General features: G+C 47.4%; 1 protein-coding gene and 2 long non-coding RNA genes across 6 annotated transcripts in view; 1 reads left to right on the top strand and 2 right to left on the bottom strand.

Moving 5' to 3' along the window:
• Positions 1-3,446: 3,446 nt before the first annotated feature.
• LOC130537859 (uncharacterized) lies at positions 3,447-5,676 on the bottom strand. The gene is made up of 4 exons (XR_008953713.1): positions 5,342-5,676; positions 3,973-4,327; positions 3,735-3,870; positions 3,447-3,617 (listed from the first exon to the last, which is right to left on the bottom strand). It is a non-coding gene; the product is annotated as an uncharacterized LOC130537859 (long non-coding RNA).
• Positions 5,677-5,751: 75 nt separating this feature from the next.
• The window catches only part of LOC130537492 (protocadherin Fat 3), a 49,632-nt gene continuing 36,592 nt past the window's right edge, over positions 5,752-18,791 (bottom strand). Inside the window, exons 46-52 of one of the 4 annotated variants that reach the window (XM_057054357.1) lie at positions 17,999-18,152; positions 17,045-17,461; positions 16,638-16,893; positions 12,583-12,681; positions 11,848-11,907; positions 11,610-11,648; positions 5,752-7,420 (exon numbers count right to left, since the gene is read on the bottom strand). In XM_057054357.1, the coding sequence (XP_056910337.1) occupies positions 6,660-7,420; positions 11,610-11,648; positions 11,848-11,907; positions 12,583-12,681; positions 16,638-16,893; positions 17,045-17,461; positions 17,999-18,152 (1,786 nt within the window). In that variant the 3' untranslated portion in view covers positions 5,752-6,659. Of the gene's footprint in view, positions 7,421-11,609; positions 11,649-11,847; positions 11,908-12,582; positions 12,682-15,761; positions 16,327-16,443; positions 16,538-16,637; positions 16,894-17,044; positions 17,462-17,998; positions 18,153-18,791 lie in introns of those variants that run through there. The other 3 variants (XM_057054359.1, XM_057054358.1, XM_057054360.1) reach the window with 3 other exon arrangements.
• LOC130537497 (uncharacterized) lies at positions 14,337-16,445 on the top strand. Its single transcript, XR_008953641.1, has 2 exons — positions 14,337-14,667; positions 16,196-16,445. It is a non-coding gene; the product is annotated as an uncharacterized LOC130537497 (long non-coding RNA).

Genomic DNA, 18,791 nt, shown 5'->3' with positions numbered 1-18,791 from the left:
TCTGTACGTTTGACTCCTCGTCTGCTCGGAGTGCACGAGGGCGCCCGATCCCCGCCACTCCTCTTAATCTCGGTTCAACAGATGACAAGATCGCGGGCGGACTCTTCAAACAATCCAGAGGTCTGAGATGTCATTAATACCGTGGTGACACATTCAGGTCAACGCCGTCTACTTGTTTAGCTCGCCACCGCCGAACGTATGGCTGGCGAGCACGAGGACAGATTAGACTGTCGACCTGAAGAGATGGGCTGAGAGGCGAGCTCATTGGAGACACACACACACACACACACACACACACACACACACACACACACACTCCAGCCGGTTTTAAGCACCTTTGGCCATCAAACACATTGAAGAAAAAGAAAATACACATCATAAAGTATTGAAATACTTTCACTGATAGTCCCATAACCCTATAGCATATGTTAGCATTTTGCTAACCCCCTGTGAGTGACTAAAGAGACTTGTCTTCACATTGTCCAGGTTGGTTCATTATTATTCACTTTTATTGTTCACCAAACGGCAGAATATCAGAACCTTCAACCAAGTTCAGCACTTTGATTGTTGTGATTTTGTGTTCAATGATTCAGTTTTTCAACTGTTCAAGTTTAAATGTTCATTGATCAGAATGTTGTTAAGCGTAGAAGCAATCATTTGTGCTTCGCTGCTCTCTGGTTGCTGCTTTTGGTTTATAACCCTCGTGGATTCGCACTTTACGATTGCTCTTACAGGAGTTACTACAGAAGTGCCTCACGTTTATACTTCTGCAAGAACCTTATCAGAAAAAGTCATAAAAGCTGCAGCAACTTCAGCAAACCCAGATGATTATTCTGCTGGCGAGCCCGCCGATAGATGATCAAAGCCTGGTGTAAAACACACAACCTTTTCAACGAAAACAGATCTCAGCAAACCTGAGGAAAACAGCACACAGGTCCTGAAGCAGAAACCAGCCGGAACGCCGAGGCCCAAGATCTGAGCGTGCTGTTGCCCCCCTGGAGGCCGTCCACTCCACAAATCAGCGTCTCAGGCATCCAGCAAAGATTTACAGGAAGTAAAACAAACACACCTTTGATGCGAAGGCGTAGATTAGCCCCTCCCTTATGTGGTGTGCAGAAAAATGGCCCATAATTGGAGGCACATGGTGCCAGCTGAGTTAAAGAGATTTACGCACATTCATCCCAAAGATGAATCTAATAAAGGACATGATGTGCGCAGTGGAGCAGTTGACTGTCACACGCAGCTGTTCTCCTGACATATGCCGCAGGATTGTCAGAGTAATAATCTGAAAGAGGAATCGGGGGAGAGAGAGGCACAACACTGCTTCCTTTAGTCTGAGGCGTCTCTCTGAAACGAATTCCTCCTGTCACACACGGGCATGACCCCCGTTGCCTTCCAGTTTCTGCCCACCATTACCTGGTTTCAGCTAATTGGCAGTTGATTATCCCCACGAGATTAAAGCATCGGCGCAGAGAGAGAGTGTGTGGGCGTGTGTTTGTTTCCATATACGCTGCTTATTGAGCAACAAAATATGCAAATTTTACTAGCAAAGTGAGGACCTGTTTGGGGAAGCGAGGACATTTCCTCACAACTTCAAAGGACGGCGGTTGGAAAGGTTGAGTTTAGAATTGGGTTCAGGTTCAGGTTAGCTTAGCTTAAAGAGCAGGAGTGTGTGTCCACACACAGGAAGTGTGTGTGTGGGGGCGGCCTGGTGTCATCAGGAGGCAGATGTTGCCCACACAGATTAGGCCGGGCCGGCGGTTGTAATCCCGGTGTGGCCGAGAGCAGCGCAGCTTTGTAATCATCACCAGAGACCTGGCGGGGGCTTCCTCCTTCTCCCACTCTGCTCGCCTTCCGTGTCTCACAGGCCGTGTCCGTCATTCTGCTCCTCCATTGTAACGCCCTTTCATTCCTGTAGCTTTTCACTCTCTTTTTGCTTCCCTGCTGTGTCCACCTCAATCCGGAGGAATGTCACTATGGAAAAAGGTAAGTGGGGGCCGACTGTGCTGCAAAGGCCAGATGGTCCAATGAAAAGCCAGAGCTGGAGGGACTGGAGAGGCCTCATCAGTTGGCTCTGACACATGATGAATAAACAGCCGCTGTGTTTACTGCCCTGACGCTCTCTCCCATCACACATCCATTTGCCTTTGGTTTGACCTCGTCCGTCACTGACAACCGGCATGTCTGGAATTAATACGCCCAAGATGAATGGTGGTCATCAAACGAGCGTGCACGAAAGAGGGTGCAAGCCGACGTAGCAGGTTGCGTAATCCCCGCCGGAATAATTTAATAAACAGCAACTCTGGGAGAACAGCCCGCCTGTGCTCTTTGCTCCCGCTCTGACCAGACGGCAGAATTATTTTTACCTTTGGAGCGTTGTTTGCATCCTAGTTTATTCAGCGCGCAGCTGAAGGCGGAGGTAACGGTTACGTAAGGGCGGCCGCCAAAGGCAGAGCGGCCGGAGGGGACTGTTCCCGCTCTCCTCTGGGATAAAGGACCCCAAATGAAAACAGGTGCTCCAGCAGAGACACTGGAAAGATTAAAACACACACACACACACAGGCATGTTCAGCGCATTGTGCTAAATTAGAAAAACGTATTTCATTGGAGTTCAGGGGTTTGCCGACACGAGGCTGATTATTTCCAGAATGTTTCTAAATGCAGTTTTCAAACGTCTCAAGAAGTGACGAGTTTAATCAGGTCTTCCGTGAATATTATGTAAAAATGTCTGCTATTTTTCTGGGCTGAGGCAGGAAGCCATCTCTCTCTCTCTGCTCGTCCCTGTACCAGTTTGTGTCTTCTGTGGTTCAGTTCCTACAGGGAGACGAACCAGAACTGGAACGAGCGAGGCAACATTTGACTATGAACTCTTTCCATCTCCTGCACTGACACAAACTGGCATTCGCTAAAAAATATATGAGGTGTTTCCCTCAAAATTCGCGTTAAAAAAATGTTGCCGGTACAAAACTGCCGTTGTGGATGTTCATCCACAAATCCTCATAAATCACGTGAACTTTGACCTCAGCCCGCAAACATGCGCACGTCTCCAGTAACTGCTCTTCCTGTCAAACTCCACATGTGCAATTTGGCCCCAAAAAGTTCCGTGTGACAGGAAAATGAAAGTCAGACAATCAGGGGAATGCCTGGTTGCCAAGGGAACGGTTTCTGGCAGACGTCTGCCCGTCGGTGTTTAAACAAGGAGGGTCGAATGATAACAAGGACAAAGTTTGTGTGGCTGTGAGGGGAAGGAGGGAACACACACACACACACACAGTACATTTCCTTGTTAGTTCCGAGTGAAGTGCGGCGGGAGGAGAAGCCCACCGGCTGCATCACCTACTTCGACCTTTTCTCACCGGTCCAGGTTTAATGACGGGTCAACCTTTGAGGATGTAGATAAATCCATTAAGAAATATCACCTCACTCACTGGTGGCACACTTTGTGACGTCCTTTAATTAAAGCTGCTTAAATATGGATGGCATTCAGAGGTGTGTGTTCTATTAATCAAGCACACACACACACACGGATGTTGCAGATTGGGGTTTTTTTTCATTTTCACCCCTGGACAGTTGAGAAGATGGATTTCTGTTTTCACAGATGTAACAGCGATCGGTGACTGCAGAGGATACACATATTAATCAGGATAGAATCAAGCACAAATCCAAAGCCGGAATGTGACAGCGGTGCTGGGATCTGCTCCAGTCTGTGCACATCCTGAGCCAATCTTACTCACATCCTCATCATCAATGATGCATTCACCAGCAGTCCAAAGCTAAACTGTATTAGCCCAGTTTAAGCATGTAAAGTTTCAGTCTCTCGGGATATCGATGACTTTAAGCTCGGCTTAAATGAATCTGTCAGATTTCAGTCTGGAAGCAAAGAAAAAGAGGCGTTACGAGACTAACTTGATGGGATTAAATATTTTATAGGGGTTATTTATCTTATGTTTCGCACATTGAGAGGACGCTCACCTGCTAGACTTGGGGAATGATGATTTAACTCTGTTTTATTGGCGCAGGCAGTGTCAGATTCAGGTAATTTCCTAAGTTTCAGCACTCCTGACCTGAAATAAATTAAAGTGCACCAGAGGGGTACCTGGGAGCATGATTTAGCTGTAATGGGTGGCAGTCAGATACCAAAACAGCAAAGCCATCCGAGGAGCAGAGAGGATTTTTTCACCTCGCTATATTCCTGGTGGGTTTTTCCTCTATAGTCCACAGCAGGAAGTCGTACGGTGCCCTTGGCAGGTGTGGATGTTTTTCTCCCCTCCCCTGTCAGGTCTCTTTCTCTGCTTGGCAGGACATGTTGGGATCCACTTCAGCAACCCTTAAAGAGCAGATCAGAGCTCGGATGAGTGGCGAGACGAAGACGGCGACAGGATGTCTTTGAGGGAAAAGGATCTCCACCAGGTTTTTGTTATTGTTGTTATCATGTGCAGGCTCTTTCAGGATGGGAGTTCTGGCACCTTTAGGTCAGATCATTTGGCAGTGTTTGCTGCCCCTTTCTGCTCCAAAATTACCTGCGTTAGCTTTAGCACCACTTCCTTCTTTAACGGTTTTACCTAATTGCTTTAGCTGCTACGAGAGTCTGCCGATACTAATTCACTTATGTGAGTGGAGGAGGGGCGAGAAGTTTCAAACTCATCGAGTTTCGGAGACAAACAAACCTGCAGCCAAATCCAATACAACTTAAAGAAGTTGTGTACTGCTTTAAACATACTTCTCCCTACGCTAATTCCATGTGGTCTCGTTTGCTCAGAATTTTGAAAATTGCTGTGTTAAAAAAAAAAGAAAAAATGGGAGGCACGTTCCCAGTAGTAGTGAAGGATTATAATCAGATCAAACAGAGAGCAGGAGGGCAGAGATAAGAGGGAGTTCTGAGGACATGCCGGGAGTTGTGTTAGCTTACAATAACGTGAATATTGAAGGTGTTTCTTTTTTCTTTGAGCGTCAACAGGGAAGCTTTTAATGCATAAACATGGCAGGTCGAACAGTACTGCAGCCCACGCATGCAGAGCAGAATGGATTAGTAGTCCATCACCTTGCAACCACCCGCCGACAAATAGTGCCAGCAAAACCGAGATCAGCGGAATGTTTCTTTCAACATCATACGCCAAAGATGGCAGGAGGAAAGAGTTCAAATGACGGAGCGCTCACTTGGCATGCGAGTGCTCGTGGGATCTTTGGCCGTGAGATTTAATGGGATCATCTCAGGATTCCATTTTTACTTTAGGAGTGGAGTCTATTAGGTGTCAGACGGCGAAATCGAAAGGCCTCAGCTTTCCTGGTTAGCACCAATACTGTCAACTGAAGTCTCAGCATTTCGGAGTCTGGAACCAACCTGTCATGGACTGTTTGGAGAAGCGAAGCCACTCCTTAGATACACTAGATCACCTGTGTGGAAAAGAAAGGTGTTAATATTGACTTTGAATGTAGCATTGTGGTTGATGACCTTGATCTTGGAGTTTTTTTTGGCTGATCCGGAGGGACTTTTCATGCACAAATAACTGCAGGGTTTACAGGAATGTTGCACACAAAAAAAGGGAAAAAGAGTGAGCAACATTCCACAGGGCAAAACTGCTCTGCTGATGTTAAATGTCAGAGAAGGTCTCGACTGGTTGGCAGACAGTCAAAATTCACAGTGGAAATATCTCAACGTTTGATCTTTATACCTCCAACGCCACTTTTGTTGAAAGCAGCAGATTTGTTCAGCACTTTTTCCCTGTTAATGTCCTTCAATAAAGCATGAAGTTGTCCTCTGTGCAACTGTACATTTATTTCCAATTTCAACACAGAAATGTTTCTCACATTTACAAGGGAACATCTGAAAGAGAGGTCAGGGAGAACCATGGGTCAGGCTTGGTCAAACAGTCCTTAAAAACCCCTGCGCTCTGTTCGTCTTTCAGCGTTGTTTAATATTCGACGCGTTTGTGCGGCCCTGTGATCAGGGAAGATTTACGCTGCCTTATAACCAAGCAGCCGTGTGTACATGTCTTGGGTGAATGATTCTGGAGCTCGCTGCTGACTTTCCACACAATTCTCCAAGCCTTTCAGCAAATAAATTCATATCAGACATTAACACCAGGTGAAAGCAAGGATTAATTCTGTCTCAAGAGCTTTAAAAAAAAGCTTTGGAATATATACAGAATGCTAAGTGCACACCAGGATCTGAGAGGGAGGCAGTTCAACGAGACCCGGCGGTAATTAGCATGATTAAGACAAATAAAACAATATGTAGCAATATTTGCTCATTTTCTGTGATCGTTAAAGTACTATTAAATTCCTATTTAAGTCACATAAAACTCTCCTGGTGTCGGTTAGTGGTAATTTCAATCGCTTCGCTAGCATCTGTGTGTGGAGACCAGCACCCTCCAGTGAACGTGGCTCCTTATATTTTGATGTTAAAACGGGCTCCAGTAATTCTTTAAATAACAAATGTAGCAGCAAAGATTTGCAGCCAGTATCAACCAGCTCCGGAGACGCATGTGTCACTTTTCTCTCCTGTTCTTCCTGCAGATGGTAGAATGATTGGCAGTAGATTAGTGTTTGCTTACCCTAGGATTACACTCTATAATAACGATACAGTCCACTCGTTTTCACCTGGTGAACCCACGTTTGGGTGAATAAATCTCTACAGGAATCTTCAGTCTTTTCTCTGCTCAGTTAAATCCGTCCCAGTCTGTCGGGGGTTCCGATCTTGTGGAAGTTCTGTCTATTCTCGTGGCTCTCCTGGCCCTGAGCGACACCAGGTTCAGTAGCCTCTCCAGTTCATCCCCAGAACCTGCTGCGCTGCCGGAGCCGAGTCCTCCACGGTTCTCCTGCGATCCCCGCCACTCCCCCGTCTGTAAGTCCCACGCCCGCAGAGGCGGCTGGAGTTGGGCTGGATGCAGATTAATGCCTGGAGGACCTGGTGGGTATCCTTCGTAGGCCGCCCTGGTTGGGGGGAGAGTGTCGTAAAGGCCCTCCGGTGCTTGAATTTGCTGTGGACTGTTGTCAGACTCCTGGTACTCCTCATAAATAGGAGAGGAGACGTCTTCACAGCTGTCGTGGTCACGCAGCTTCTGCCGGTCTGGGAGTTCCTGGCAGAGCCCCACGTCTCTGCTCCTGGCACATGTGCTCTTCCCTTCCCCACCGTGCCGTCTCTTTTGTTCCCAGTCCAGGACGCACATCCTCTCCCATTTTCCCGACTGGTTCCTCTCCCACTGGAAGGTCCTCCTTTCGGCCTCTTGTCCATCTTCCTGGCATCGGTCTCCGCTGTAGCCAAATATTCTGTAGTCCAGCTGAAGGGAGCGCGTGCTGCCTCCTCGTCTGATGTTCTGCTGGATGTCACTGAAGTCGTAATGAGATCCCACTTCTGAAGCAGACAGACGGGATGGTGACAGCCAGCTCGACGTCTGGCTGGAGGGCTCCCGGCGGTACCCTGAAACAAAACAAATGTATGATTTACACTTGAAAAATACTGAATCCCCACATCAATTACATATCAAAGGCTTAAGTTATCAACTAGTAATAAATGTGCTGTTTTTGCACCCTGAACACTTGTTTCATTGATGCTAAACCTGGTTCTGAATGGTAATCGGCCAGTTATTACATGCGTAGGATTTATAAAAAAGTTTTAAAAGCACTAAGTGAAGCTAGCAAAATAATGAGCATAGTGTGGTGGGATTTAAATTTTTAAAAAAGCTTTTTTTGGTATCACAAAGTAATTTTAGTCAAGGGCTGAACCCCTGAAATTTATGAAATGACTGGGTCCTTTAATGACATGATGGAATTACCCATTAATCATTTAGAAGGGGGAATCCTGCCATAAAGTAGAGCAAGGAGATGAACTGCGTAATGAAGGCATCTGCATTCAGAGCCTAAAGCTTTATTCCCTGGAAAGGCGGCTGCCAAGTCATGTCGTCCTCCCTTTCGGCATGCGTTAACTTTACAAACAAGCCGTTCTCTGTCGCACAGCGTGAGCGGGGAATGAGATTATCTGCCTAATGGGATCAGCCAGCAAAGAGTATCACGTCAATAAATCACCTCTCTGCTGAAACAGCATCCTTCCAATCTTCTCTGGAAGAGGTAACCCCGACCAACACGGTTGCCGGCCACAGCGGCTCGGCTCAATCCCTCCACGTTCTCACTCATACAGAAAATGAGGTTCTGGGATTGATCGCCTACTAAAAGATTTGAACCAAAAATGAGGCGCCGTACTGGGTTGTTGTGTTTGCTCGTGTTGTGCTCCTCCACATTCCTGCTTCTGCTTATTATCTACTCCCTCGATCCCTTTATCTTCACACAAATGGGCTGCGTGTCAGTCGTGCTCGTGATGCCACGGGAGGCCTCCGCCGAACGGCTGCTCCTCGGTGTGCCTGTCATTCTGGGCTTTAACGCCGTGTTTTGCAGGGAGCGCGTGTTTACGCTGTGTCGACGGCTGCGATTCCCATTTACCATTCTCGAGATGTTCAAAATAACACCGTCGGCAACAGTCGACAACTTCCTGCCTGTGAGTTCCCGCTGTTAGAGTGACTGATGCAGAACTCCTGCTTATGCACAACTCCCGATCAGCTGCAGCATGCAGAATCCATAATTTATGGCTGGCTTAATGAGCTGAGGGTGAAGAAAAAGCATCATATTGAGGAAGCGAGAGGAGCCACGGGGGTCATCCTCTGCGTGACACAAAGTAACTTTCATTAGCTGTTGCGATTAAATGCACGGGACGTGTGGACGGTCTAAAAGACCGCGATAACAAACCCTCCTCCCCGTACGCAGTGCAGAAAAATCATTTCTACATGTTTTTTTCTTCCAGATGAAAGGTTTAAAGCGTTAAAAAATAAACCAACGCGCTTAAAAACTGCAGCAAATGTTCATTTTGGCGCCTCGCTGCCAGTGAAGGACGAAACAAAACAATATCTCATGAGAAGAGAAGCCTTTGATGATGAAATGCTCCTCCCGTTGAAACAATTCTGACGGTGAATTATGGCGCGGTGAAGAATGAGCCTGAAGATGACACGCAGGGGCGGGGCGGCCCTGTGGAGCGCCTCATCGCAGCACGCCTCTCTGCACGTTTCCCTGCCACGTCTCTGAGGCCATTTGGGTGCATTTCTTGGCCATCCGGACCATCAAAATGTCTGAAAAAAACCCCCTTCCAAGCTCATTTAACCCACGATAACCATCCCCAAGCTCCGGATGACCTTTTTAAACCGGGGTCAAAGCACCAGAAAGAGCTACGTTTTGCTCTCTGTCATTATCCAACACACTCTCATGTTGTATGGGTGGAAGCCTCAGACAGCCTAAATAAAATCCAGTTCATCTAAATGCTGTTATTTAATGAGATTATACGTACACGTTGTATATCTTTTGATCTACACAAACACACTCAATCCAAAGGCTTGCTTAGAACATGATTTTTTACACTGGCTAATTCCCTCTGTGTGAAATCGTGCGTCAGCCTGGCGGAGGGAGGCTGGAAAATAGTCTTGCTGTGGGTAAAATGCTTTGAGGCCGACGTAAATTAAATGCAACTGAGAACAAACGGACTGCATAACTATGACTAATTAATACTGGTCTTTATGAGACACAAGCTAGTGACAGTAATGAGCAGCAGCAGAGACCCTACAGGTCAGGTGCCAGCGGAGCATGACTGCGCGTGACTGCTGCATGTTTGTGTGGGAGAAACTGGAGCCTGTTTGAAGCTGCTTTGTCTGCTTTTCTATGGAGATGTGAGGTTCGGCTCAAAGGGCCCATTAACTCCTCTGAGACCTTCTCCAAGGCTGCGGAGAGAGATTTGCTTAGAGTGAGACGCACCGTACACAGTTTGACTGAGCTAAGTGTCAGCATAATTCAAATGATCCCGCACCGCGCTTGCATATGCGGCGTGCGCCGGGTACGATTCATTTACCTCCACTGTTGAATCACATTGCATCAGGCTTTGATCCTCACCGAGCCTCCGCTCTTTGTAAAAGACCTAACAAATCAGTAACAGACTCTTAAGTCTGGCGACCACTCAGGCAGGAAATAAGATCTAGAGCTCTTCTGATGCTTCTGTGGATGGATGGATGGATGGATGGATGGATGGATGGATGATGGGTGGATGGATGATGGTAGGTGGATGGATGATGGGTAGATGGATGGATGGATGGATGGATGGATGGATGGGTGGATGATGGATGGATGGGTGGATGGATGGATGGATGGGTAGGTGGATGGATGATGGGTAGGTGGATGGATGATGGATGGATGGATGGATGATGGATGGATGGATGGGGATGGATGGATGGATGGATGGATGGATGGATGGATGGATGGATGGATGATGGATGGATGGAGGGGTGGATGGATGGATGGATGATGGAGGATGGATGGATGGATGGAATGGATGGATGGATGGATGGATGATGGGTGGATGGATGGATGATGGGTGATGGATGGATGGATGATGGAAGGATGGATGGATGGAGGGGTGGATGGATGGATGGATGGATGGATGATGGAAGGATGGATGATGGAAGGATGGATGGGTGGATGGATGGATGGATGGAATGGATGATGGAAGGATGGATTATGGAAGGATGGTGGATGGATGGATGGATGGATGGATGGATGGATGGATGGATGGATGGATGGATGGGTGGATGGATGGATGGATGGATGATGGATGGATGATGGAAGGATGGATGATGGATGGATGGATGATGGATGGATGGATGGATGGATGATGGAAGGATGGATGGATGGATGGATGATGGATGGATGGATGATGGATGATGGATGGATGATGGATGGATGGATGGATGGATGGATGGATGGATGATGGATGATGGATGGAGTCATCCTGATGCGGCGCTCTGACGTCATTGATCGTTAATTCATAAAATGTGATGTTAACTGCGGTTTGGAGTGAATTATTGTGTATTTATTGTGTATTTTTGCAGTGTTGTGCAGTTGTGATGTCCTTCCTGGGGAGTCTGGCCACCTCCTGCTTCACATCTATCAGCATTATCATTTTACAGGTGCTCATTTCTGATTTATTTTAAAGAAAAAAGGAACTATAGTTTAAAAATGGGATATTTTCTCCACTGTGACACACTTCTTTTGTCCTGCTGAGCTTCACTCATCAATACTGATGCTGAGGCCAACTTCTAGAAGACTTCCTATCTTCTCCCGTTAGCTGTGTCAAATGAATACAGAGTGTATCATCTGGGTGTCGGAACATTTGAAAGGATATTGTGAGAAATGAGTTCAATATGGGCTTTGTTGAATAAGCAGAAAGGAATCTATCATAATTGTTCAGCACATTGACCATAATGAGAGTGAATAGACACTGGCCCCTCGGCGACGGAGAGGGAAACAACTCCTGCGTAAACACAGGTGAGAGCGGATAATATACATCAGGCTAGGCCTCTCGTGGACCAAACAATAGAATTTATTAGGTAAAGTTAGAAAAAAATAGCATGGCCAGAAACAAAGAATTGATTTTGAAAACCGAAATGCTGCACAAGGAGTTGATGGAAGCGCTCGGAGAAAATAAGCGCGCGCCGAAGTTGAGGTTTTCTGCTTGGGAAATAAAGCCGAGGGGATGGAAAGTTAATAAGATGTTTCCGGTCTCCCTGAAACTCACTCACCAGGGCTGTTCCGCCGCTGCTCCTTGTCCATGTTCGACACTAAAGAGGGCGAGAGAGACAGAATCAGAACGTAAACCAAAGGGAACAATGAAACACAGATCCAGACTGAGAACTGTGGTAAATGAGTGCCGGACTCATGGAAAGGGGACTGGCGCCGCCGGGGCCCAGTCCCACGCCGCTGCCGCACCGAGGAGGCGGCGCTGAGGTGATGGGAGCGTGAGCAGGAAGCCTCTCATACCTTCGCTTTCAATATCGTCCACGGCATCGTTGACCAGACGTATGACCGTCACGATGGAGGCTGGGAACAAAGGAGAGGAGGGGGCAACAGGAGTTAAGGTGCGAGAGGCTTTAGCTGCTGGACACGTGCACATGTTCAATCCCCCAATTAACCCTTCCTGTTTGTGCACGTGTCGTCCTTTAAAGCAGGCATGAACACTTCCTCCCGCTGCATCTCCAGTAATTGGAGGGGGGGGGGGGCAACAGCCTGGTTCTGCCTCTTCTTTGAAAAACCTCCACACGTGCACTCGTTTGTGCGGTTAACTTCCAACCTCTTAGCAAATGAAAGATCCATGGTATCGAGTTATCCGAGGAAAAAGGGCCACAGTCGGAATTCAGGGAAGGGGTTAATGGCATTGATTTTTCTGGGGGAAAAATTGCTGAGAAGATGTACAAACAAGTCTCACCCCCCCACTGAAGATGGCTGCATTAATGCCCCTTTCATGACACCTCCCCTTTTGTTCTATTTGCTGCCTTTTATCCAGTTTTTCAACATATTAATGGTCTGAAGTGAAAGTGCAGAGCGGACTGGTGCTTTGTTATGTGCAGCACACTCTTTATTTGTGGTGAAACCCTGGATTTTTTGCTTTTCCTTTGAATAATTCTTAAAGGTCTTTGGTTGTAAGTTACTTTAGAGGGAAATAAGACTCGGGGAAAAGCCTTAAAGATCCAGAATTGAGGTGCCAGGACCGCTCACCGTTGTCATCAAACGACTCGGAGGTGTAGGAGTGGAGGGAGTGCTCCTCAGAGGTGGAGTCTGAGAGGCGGCCCAGCTCATCCATCATCTCTGGCACACCTAACGCACAAGCAGAAGAGCAGATGCATCTTCACAAACAAGGTCATTTCAGGAGAGGCCGACCAGATCGCGCCACTCCGCCTGTGGGAAGGCGAGCTGGAGCGTTCCTTCCACATCAACGTGCCTTCGCTTTAAAAGCCGGTGAGGCTGCTGCGCAGTAAAAAAGCTCTGGAGAAATGCAGGGAGGCACGTCTGAACTCACAAATGAAAGCACTAATTGCATACACTAACGGCAACATTAAAGGTTTTTCTAATCATAAGTGAAATGGAAGTACTGTGCAGGTAATGGCTGGTTCAATTCAACCTTCAGTTCAGCTTCAGTGACATCACGTCTGCTACAGTTTAAGCAGAACAGGCCATAGTTGGGGGGGGGGGGGGGGGGGGTTCTGATGACGCCTTAGGCTTTATCCAACAGCTAAAAAAATAGTCTTTAATATTTCACTGTTTAATGCAGATTCGAATTTTCAAGGCTAAGCGCACAGCAACATCCGTCTGGGTACAGATGCCATTGATTACTGCACTACAATCTTCTTTTATACTCTTTTCATCTTCTCTGTGCCTCGGCTACTCTTTCAGAACTCTGCATGAGGTTCCTGATGAAAAGATGGTTTTGTTGCTGATAAAAAGCTGCTAAATGAGATAGACTGACCCGGGGTGTTTAGCAGAGGGGGCCAAGATGCTTTAGAAAATGGTTCGCTTCAGCTGCCTGGGAGTCACTGTTTTACTGTGGTTTTATGGATAATGTCAGCCGAGGGGATGTGCAAAGCTGCAAAATTTGAAGCTGTCACTGTGGAATATGTCGCTCGATCTGACCGCTGGGACAGAATCCAACAACCTGCCCATGTCACACATAAAAAGACAGAACAGAAAATGGATGAATGGCATCAAGAGGGCCTGAGTCCAAGAGACACATTCAGCTGATGAGATCATTCAAGCCATGGAAATCACCTCCAACCAGCACGTTTTATTCAAGGAGCCCAACAGAAGTTGGTCCTTCCAGAGCCAGAGCTCTAAAGGAGACCACTGTGTATGAAGGCCTTAAGAAGCATTTCTTTGAAGGGTTAAAACAGGCTGAAATTGGGGCTCATTCATTTTGTCTGTCTAGAACAGATCCTTACTGGCTCGGCTTCAAGGTAATCTGAGGATTATTCATGCTCTATTCCACAAAATCAAGTGAGTCGGCACCCAATTTGGCTCTGGAACTCATTTTCCAACATCTTCACACGGGAGGGTTATTAAAAGGGAAAATAAGTACAGTGACCATGGGTGCTTTAATGTATGCTGGAGCATTCCGCGGGTTTAATGGCGCCGCCATCGCTGAACCACCTGCTACCTTTCCTCCTCTCCCCACTTCCCTTATTGCAGGGTTCAGAGAGAAAGCCACATAAAGTATTTACACCTGCAGATAATTCTGCTCGCGGCTCGTGGAAAGAACTCTCGCTGTCCCTCAAGGCCGCCTAAATATTTTGTAGAACATCATTTTCGGCGAAGCCCCAGAACGCCGGCTGCAGCTGCAGGTCTGCTCATTTAATGGCATCTGTGCGAGTCATGGCGAGCGGGCCGGCAGGGAGGGAGGGAGGGAGCGCGTGGCGGGTGCGAAGCTCGCCGACGTCTGAGGACAGCAGGCGTGTTGGGAAGAAAACGGCGTACAGCCACAAACCTCACGTCTGTGACAACAGCGGGTGGGCCGGGGGGGGGGGGGGTCCGGGTCTTAACCTGCACCTTCATGGGCAGCATTTCACATGAACCAATCACCAAGATGGTCCGTGTTGGGCTGGAACGTGGCAGCGAGAAGGCGCCACCTGGAATGCATAACTGCTCCAAGCTAAAGCGTCCCCGGCGTGATTAAAAAGATGTCATCTGCAAAAGTGAACATGCTTCACGCTGATATATGGATTCATTTAGGAACCAATCCAAACGTCGGGAAAAGACACCGTTGGACCCGTAATGTCAAAATAGAGACAGTCTGCGGATTTTAACCTACAGGTTTTTAAACGCTCTTTTTGTACTGTATTTTTTTGACACGTTTGATGCGGCCACTTCTCAGAAACGGTGGACAGGACGCCGTGCTGAGCTTGTTCCAAACGCACATCCTGCAGAGCAACGCAGGGATTGAGACAGCAATAATCTCTGGTCTCTTTTGTAGCTTTTTGTGATTGACATGACAATAGGGATTTTCCTCAGTGTACTTTGGACTGATTTCAGTCTCGCTTCTCCTCTAACTGTGGGCACGTCTTTGTGTTTGCGTCCCACATCTTTTGGGATTCTGTTGTCTGGTTTAAAACGAACGCCGGGCAGCCGTCCATCTTTTAACCCAAAATATATTCCGTCCGCCAGGGCCAGAATATCCTGAAATCAACTTGAGCTTGCCAAGCCCGGGCTAGGTGGTCGTGCTTCAATGAGTACTGAACAAGTGAAATGCTCCTGTGGGATTATGGGCAGTAAGGCGGCACCATCAATCAAACTAAATAAGAGAGGCAGCCCTGCCGGCACTAATTCAGCATGCAGCTGGAGGCAGACTCCACTACGCCACGCGTTGTTTTTGGAAAACCTTCCATTTCAGACCCTCGTTCACCACTGTGCCAGTGATTCACCGCCATGCGGCTGCTGGCGTCCGTGCCCGCGGCTGCCCCGTCGGCCTGTCCAGCACTAATCCAAGCACGGGCGCTTGGCCGAAGCACATTCCAGACCTAAATCCTGCCTTTAACCAGTCGCCTCGTGGCCATGACGACACATTCTTTACACTTTCACTGTGGCCAAATCTGCTTTGCCTGTAGATTTCTGACAAATTGGGCCGTTATTTCCAGTCTGAATACAATTAAATCAGTTCATTAAACAACTGTAATTGCCAAAGAGTAATATTATTAAATCTCAACCGTTTACTGGAAACAGGGTGGTGCGACGTTCTGCGTCAATATTTATAGAAATTTTTACACCTAAGTGAAGAAAAACAAAAGAACTGCAACACTAATGCGTATTTGCTATTTAATTTCTGACAACAGATTCTCGTCTACTCCAATTAAAGTCGTAAAAGAACTAATAAATAACATTGGCTGTCATTAAGGCAGCTCTGCGAAACAGCCTTGAGAAAACAATCTTTGCCTTTATTTATTGATGAGCAGCAGGTAATTAACGATAAGGTCTCTCAAATACACACATATATGTGCCATTCTACTCAAATATTTATAACACCAGCGTCCAAAGATAACAATAGAGTCCTTCATCGAGCAATCGGAAAAGGATAATTGGTGTGATTAATTAGCGGACAGTGATGTCACGGACCCAGCCTGTCGCCGCGGTTTTGTTTTCTACTGTTGTGTGCGTGTCTGTGCGTCTGTTCAACATGACAGTTAAAATAAATAATTCAATCCAAATAAATGAACCCATTCCCGCAGGAGGAAATCAATAATTAACAGGCAGGAAGTTCCCGCCCAGGGGCTGTATTATTTAAACAACAGGTCGGACAGAAGCGTAACGTGCGCCGTCTCCCTCTGCACCATTGTTCTGTTTGCAGGCAGCAAACTGTGGGTCCGTGCAGCCGTTGACACCATCTCAGCGATAAACAACAGAGCGGAGTTGGACCGTCTGGAAGGAAGCGCCCAAACTTTGCAGTGGAAAAGGAACAAGAAGGAGCTGCTGATGAAGCTGCACATTTACAGTGGCGAAACAAAAAAGAAACGCATGTTACAGCATTTCCTGCTTCCGGGAAGGCTCTAGTTAAGCTCAAATAAAATGATGAGCAAAATAAAATTGATACTACACCATTCTTGCTTACTCTGGGCCATATTCTTTGATGTGTGATCAAACGGCAGACAGAAAAGTGAAATAAGCCGGCTGAGTCGAGATGATGCTGGGACTGTAACACAATGAGTTCACGGCCTGCTGTACTTGGTCTTTTTGATCAAAACGTGCCCGCACGCGTGCACGTGTGCACGTGTGCGCGCGAGCGCTCTTACCCTGTGGACCGCCGCGTCTCTGTGTCCTCTCCAGCTCAAAAGCTCGCGCCCCCCACTCCTCCTCCCGCTCTCCTCTCACCCGCTCCAGCATGTCTTCCCTGCTTTCCTCGCCCTCCCAAGATACTTTGTGGATCGGGCTGTGCTCGGAGCGGAGGGCCGACGCCGAAGGGGGATTGGGCGCCACGCTGCACACCGCGATCCCCCTCCGGTTGGCCGCACCTCGGATGCTGGACACGTCGGACAGGAAGCTGCTGAACTGCAGAGAAGGAACAGAAGTCCAAAATAGAGGAGGGGAGCTATGGTGATGCGAATATTTGCTCATTCTTGTGGGTTTTATACCTCGATCTAGTTATTTTCAAGGGTTTTTAGCCACAGCTATAACATATAAACCACAGGAGTTTCCACACCTGACTGCCCTCACTGGAAGTGGGCCTGTCACCGTCTCGGCTCCTCATGCCCAGGCTGGTCGCACCTCCTGGTAGGGGAGAGTGGGTTGTCGGCCGCACCAGGACCTGCGGAGGGCCTCCGCCACTGCCTGCCACCTCGCCATACGTGCTCACGGTCCCCGGTGAACTGGACATGCGGACGGCCTTAAACTCGATCCCTTCGGCGCCCGTGCCGGTCTTGCGCAACATGTAGGCCGTCTCCGTGGAGATAGCAGACACGTTCATGACGGGGGCAGAACCCAGGCCCGGGTCCGAGTCCTTCCTGAATTTGATTTTCTTCCTGAAGACCATGACGAGTATGAGGAGGAGAATGAAGACGAAGGTGAGAACTCCGATGCCGATGAGCTCTCCTGGTCCGATGTAACCCAAAGGTTCTGCCTGAGATGCACAGAGGGGACCACGTTAAAAAGGAGGACCTGGATGTCGACAAGCACATGTGTACATCTCACCAAGATACTCGAATTCAGCTTGGCAGCAGTCAACAACCACAAGTGTTCACCTCTAAACGGAGCTTCTATTGATCGTGTACAGGATCTAATGGGCTTTTGTCAAATAGGACGCTACTCTTTCGGAGGGAAACAGGAAAAAAAAAAGAAAAGAAAAGAAGAAGCGGATCAGCTCAGCTCTCAAAGCATTTACTGAGCTTGTGGTGTCGATATAAAGAAATATAGCGCACGATGAAAGTCAAGAGCGTGACAACTTCAAATGGAGACTGTGATTTATCCATTACCACACTTTATTCGTTTAGTACAGAGACAAGCTCACCAAGCCGGTGAATAAATCTTCCCGTGAGGCCAGTGAACACTTAACATTCCAAATAGCTTCACAGAGTTTGCCAAAAACCCATTAGGAGTAAACACCCTGGATTATACCTGAGTATATTCTGCAAGATTTACAACATAAAATCAGGTTTGCCTGCGTGTCATCTCCGGGGTCGGGCGCCTGATCCCTGCAGAACGGACCCTCGGAACCCTCGGAACAGTTGCAGAAGAAAGAGCCGAAGGTGTTGACGCACTGGCCCCCGTTTCCACACTCGGACCGCTCGCACTCGTTCACGTCCTGGTCACATCTGCGGGGGAGAAGACGAGATGGATCGGGATTCGTCGGCGGGTTGGAGTTGGTTGGTATCAAAGCAGAAGAAGAGAACAAAAGATTAAAGCAGGGCAGCGAAGCGAAAAGGAAAGCTGATGAATATTTTAGTGATAATCTTTTTCATTTGGCCTTTATGCTGCTAAATTAAAGGATTATCTTTCAATTATGTATCTCTGTTTTAAGATCTAGATGCAGTAACACAGCTGAGCTCCTAAACTCTCTGTAGGTTAAGATGATTCAAAGGAACATTAAAAATGGGATTTTACTCCTCATTTGTTTGAGCGTGCCATTTGAAACTTGGTACCCCGCTGAAGAGATTATTTTTATTCCTTATACGGTTTTACACCATAAAAGCCTGATGGAGAATAAATAAATCACATCTTTCTCAGTATAATTGAGGCTTCAATTAACCGTTCAATATGTCTGGCGGTGTCATTATGCATGTTGAGCTGATTAACAATGCTCGGCTACGTTGCTCTCTGATACTTACTCATTAGTATTCCACAAAACAAGGCCTTTTGTTTTATTAATGAGATAGATATGAATTATTTCCAAAGCTGCGATCTGGTCTATAGAGTCGCAATTATTTACATTTTAACTTTCATTTTTTTCTTCT

Source organism: Takifugu flavidus, chromosome 14 (assembly GCF_003711565.1).
Source record: "Takifugu flavidus isolate HTHZ2018 chromosome 14, ASM371156v2, whole genome shotgun sequence".
Taxonomy (NCBI): Eukaryota; Metazoa; Chordata; class Actinopteri; order Tetraodontiformes; family Tetraodontidae; genus Takifugu; species Takifugu flavidus.
This window is presented reverse-complemented; position numbering and strand designations above follow the sequence as displayed.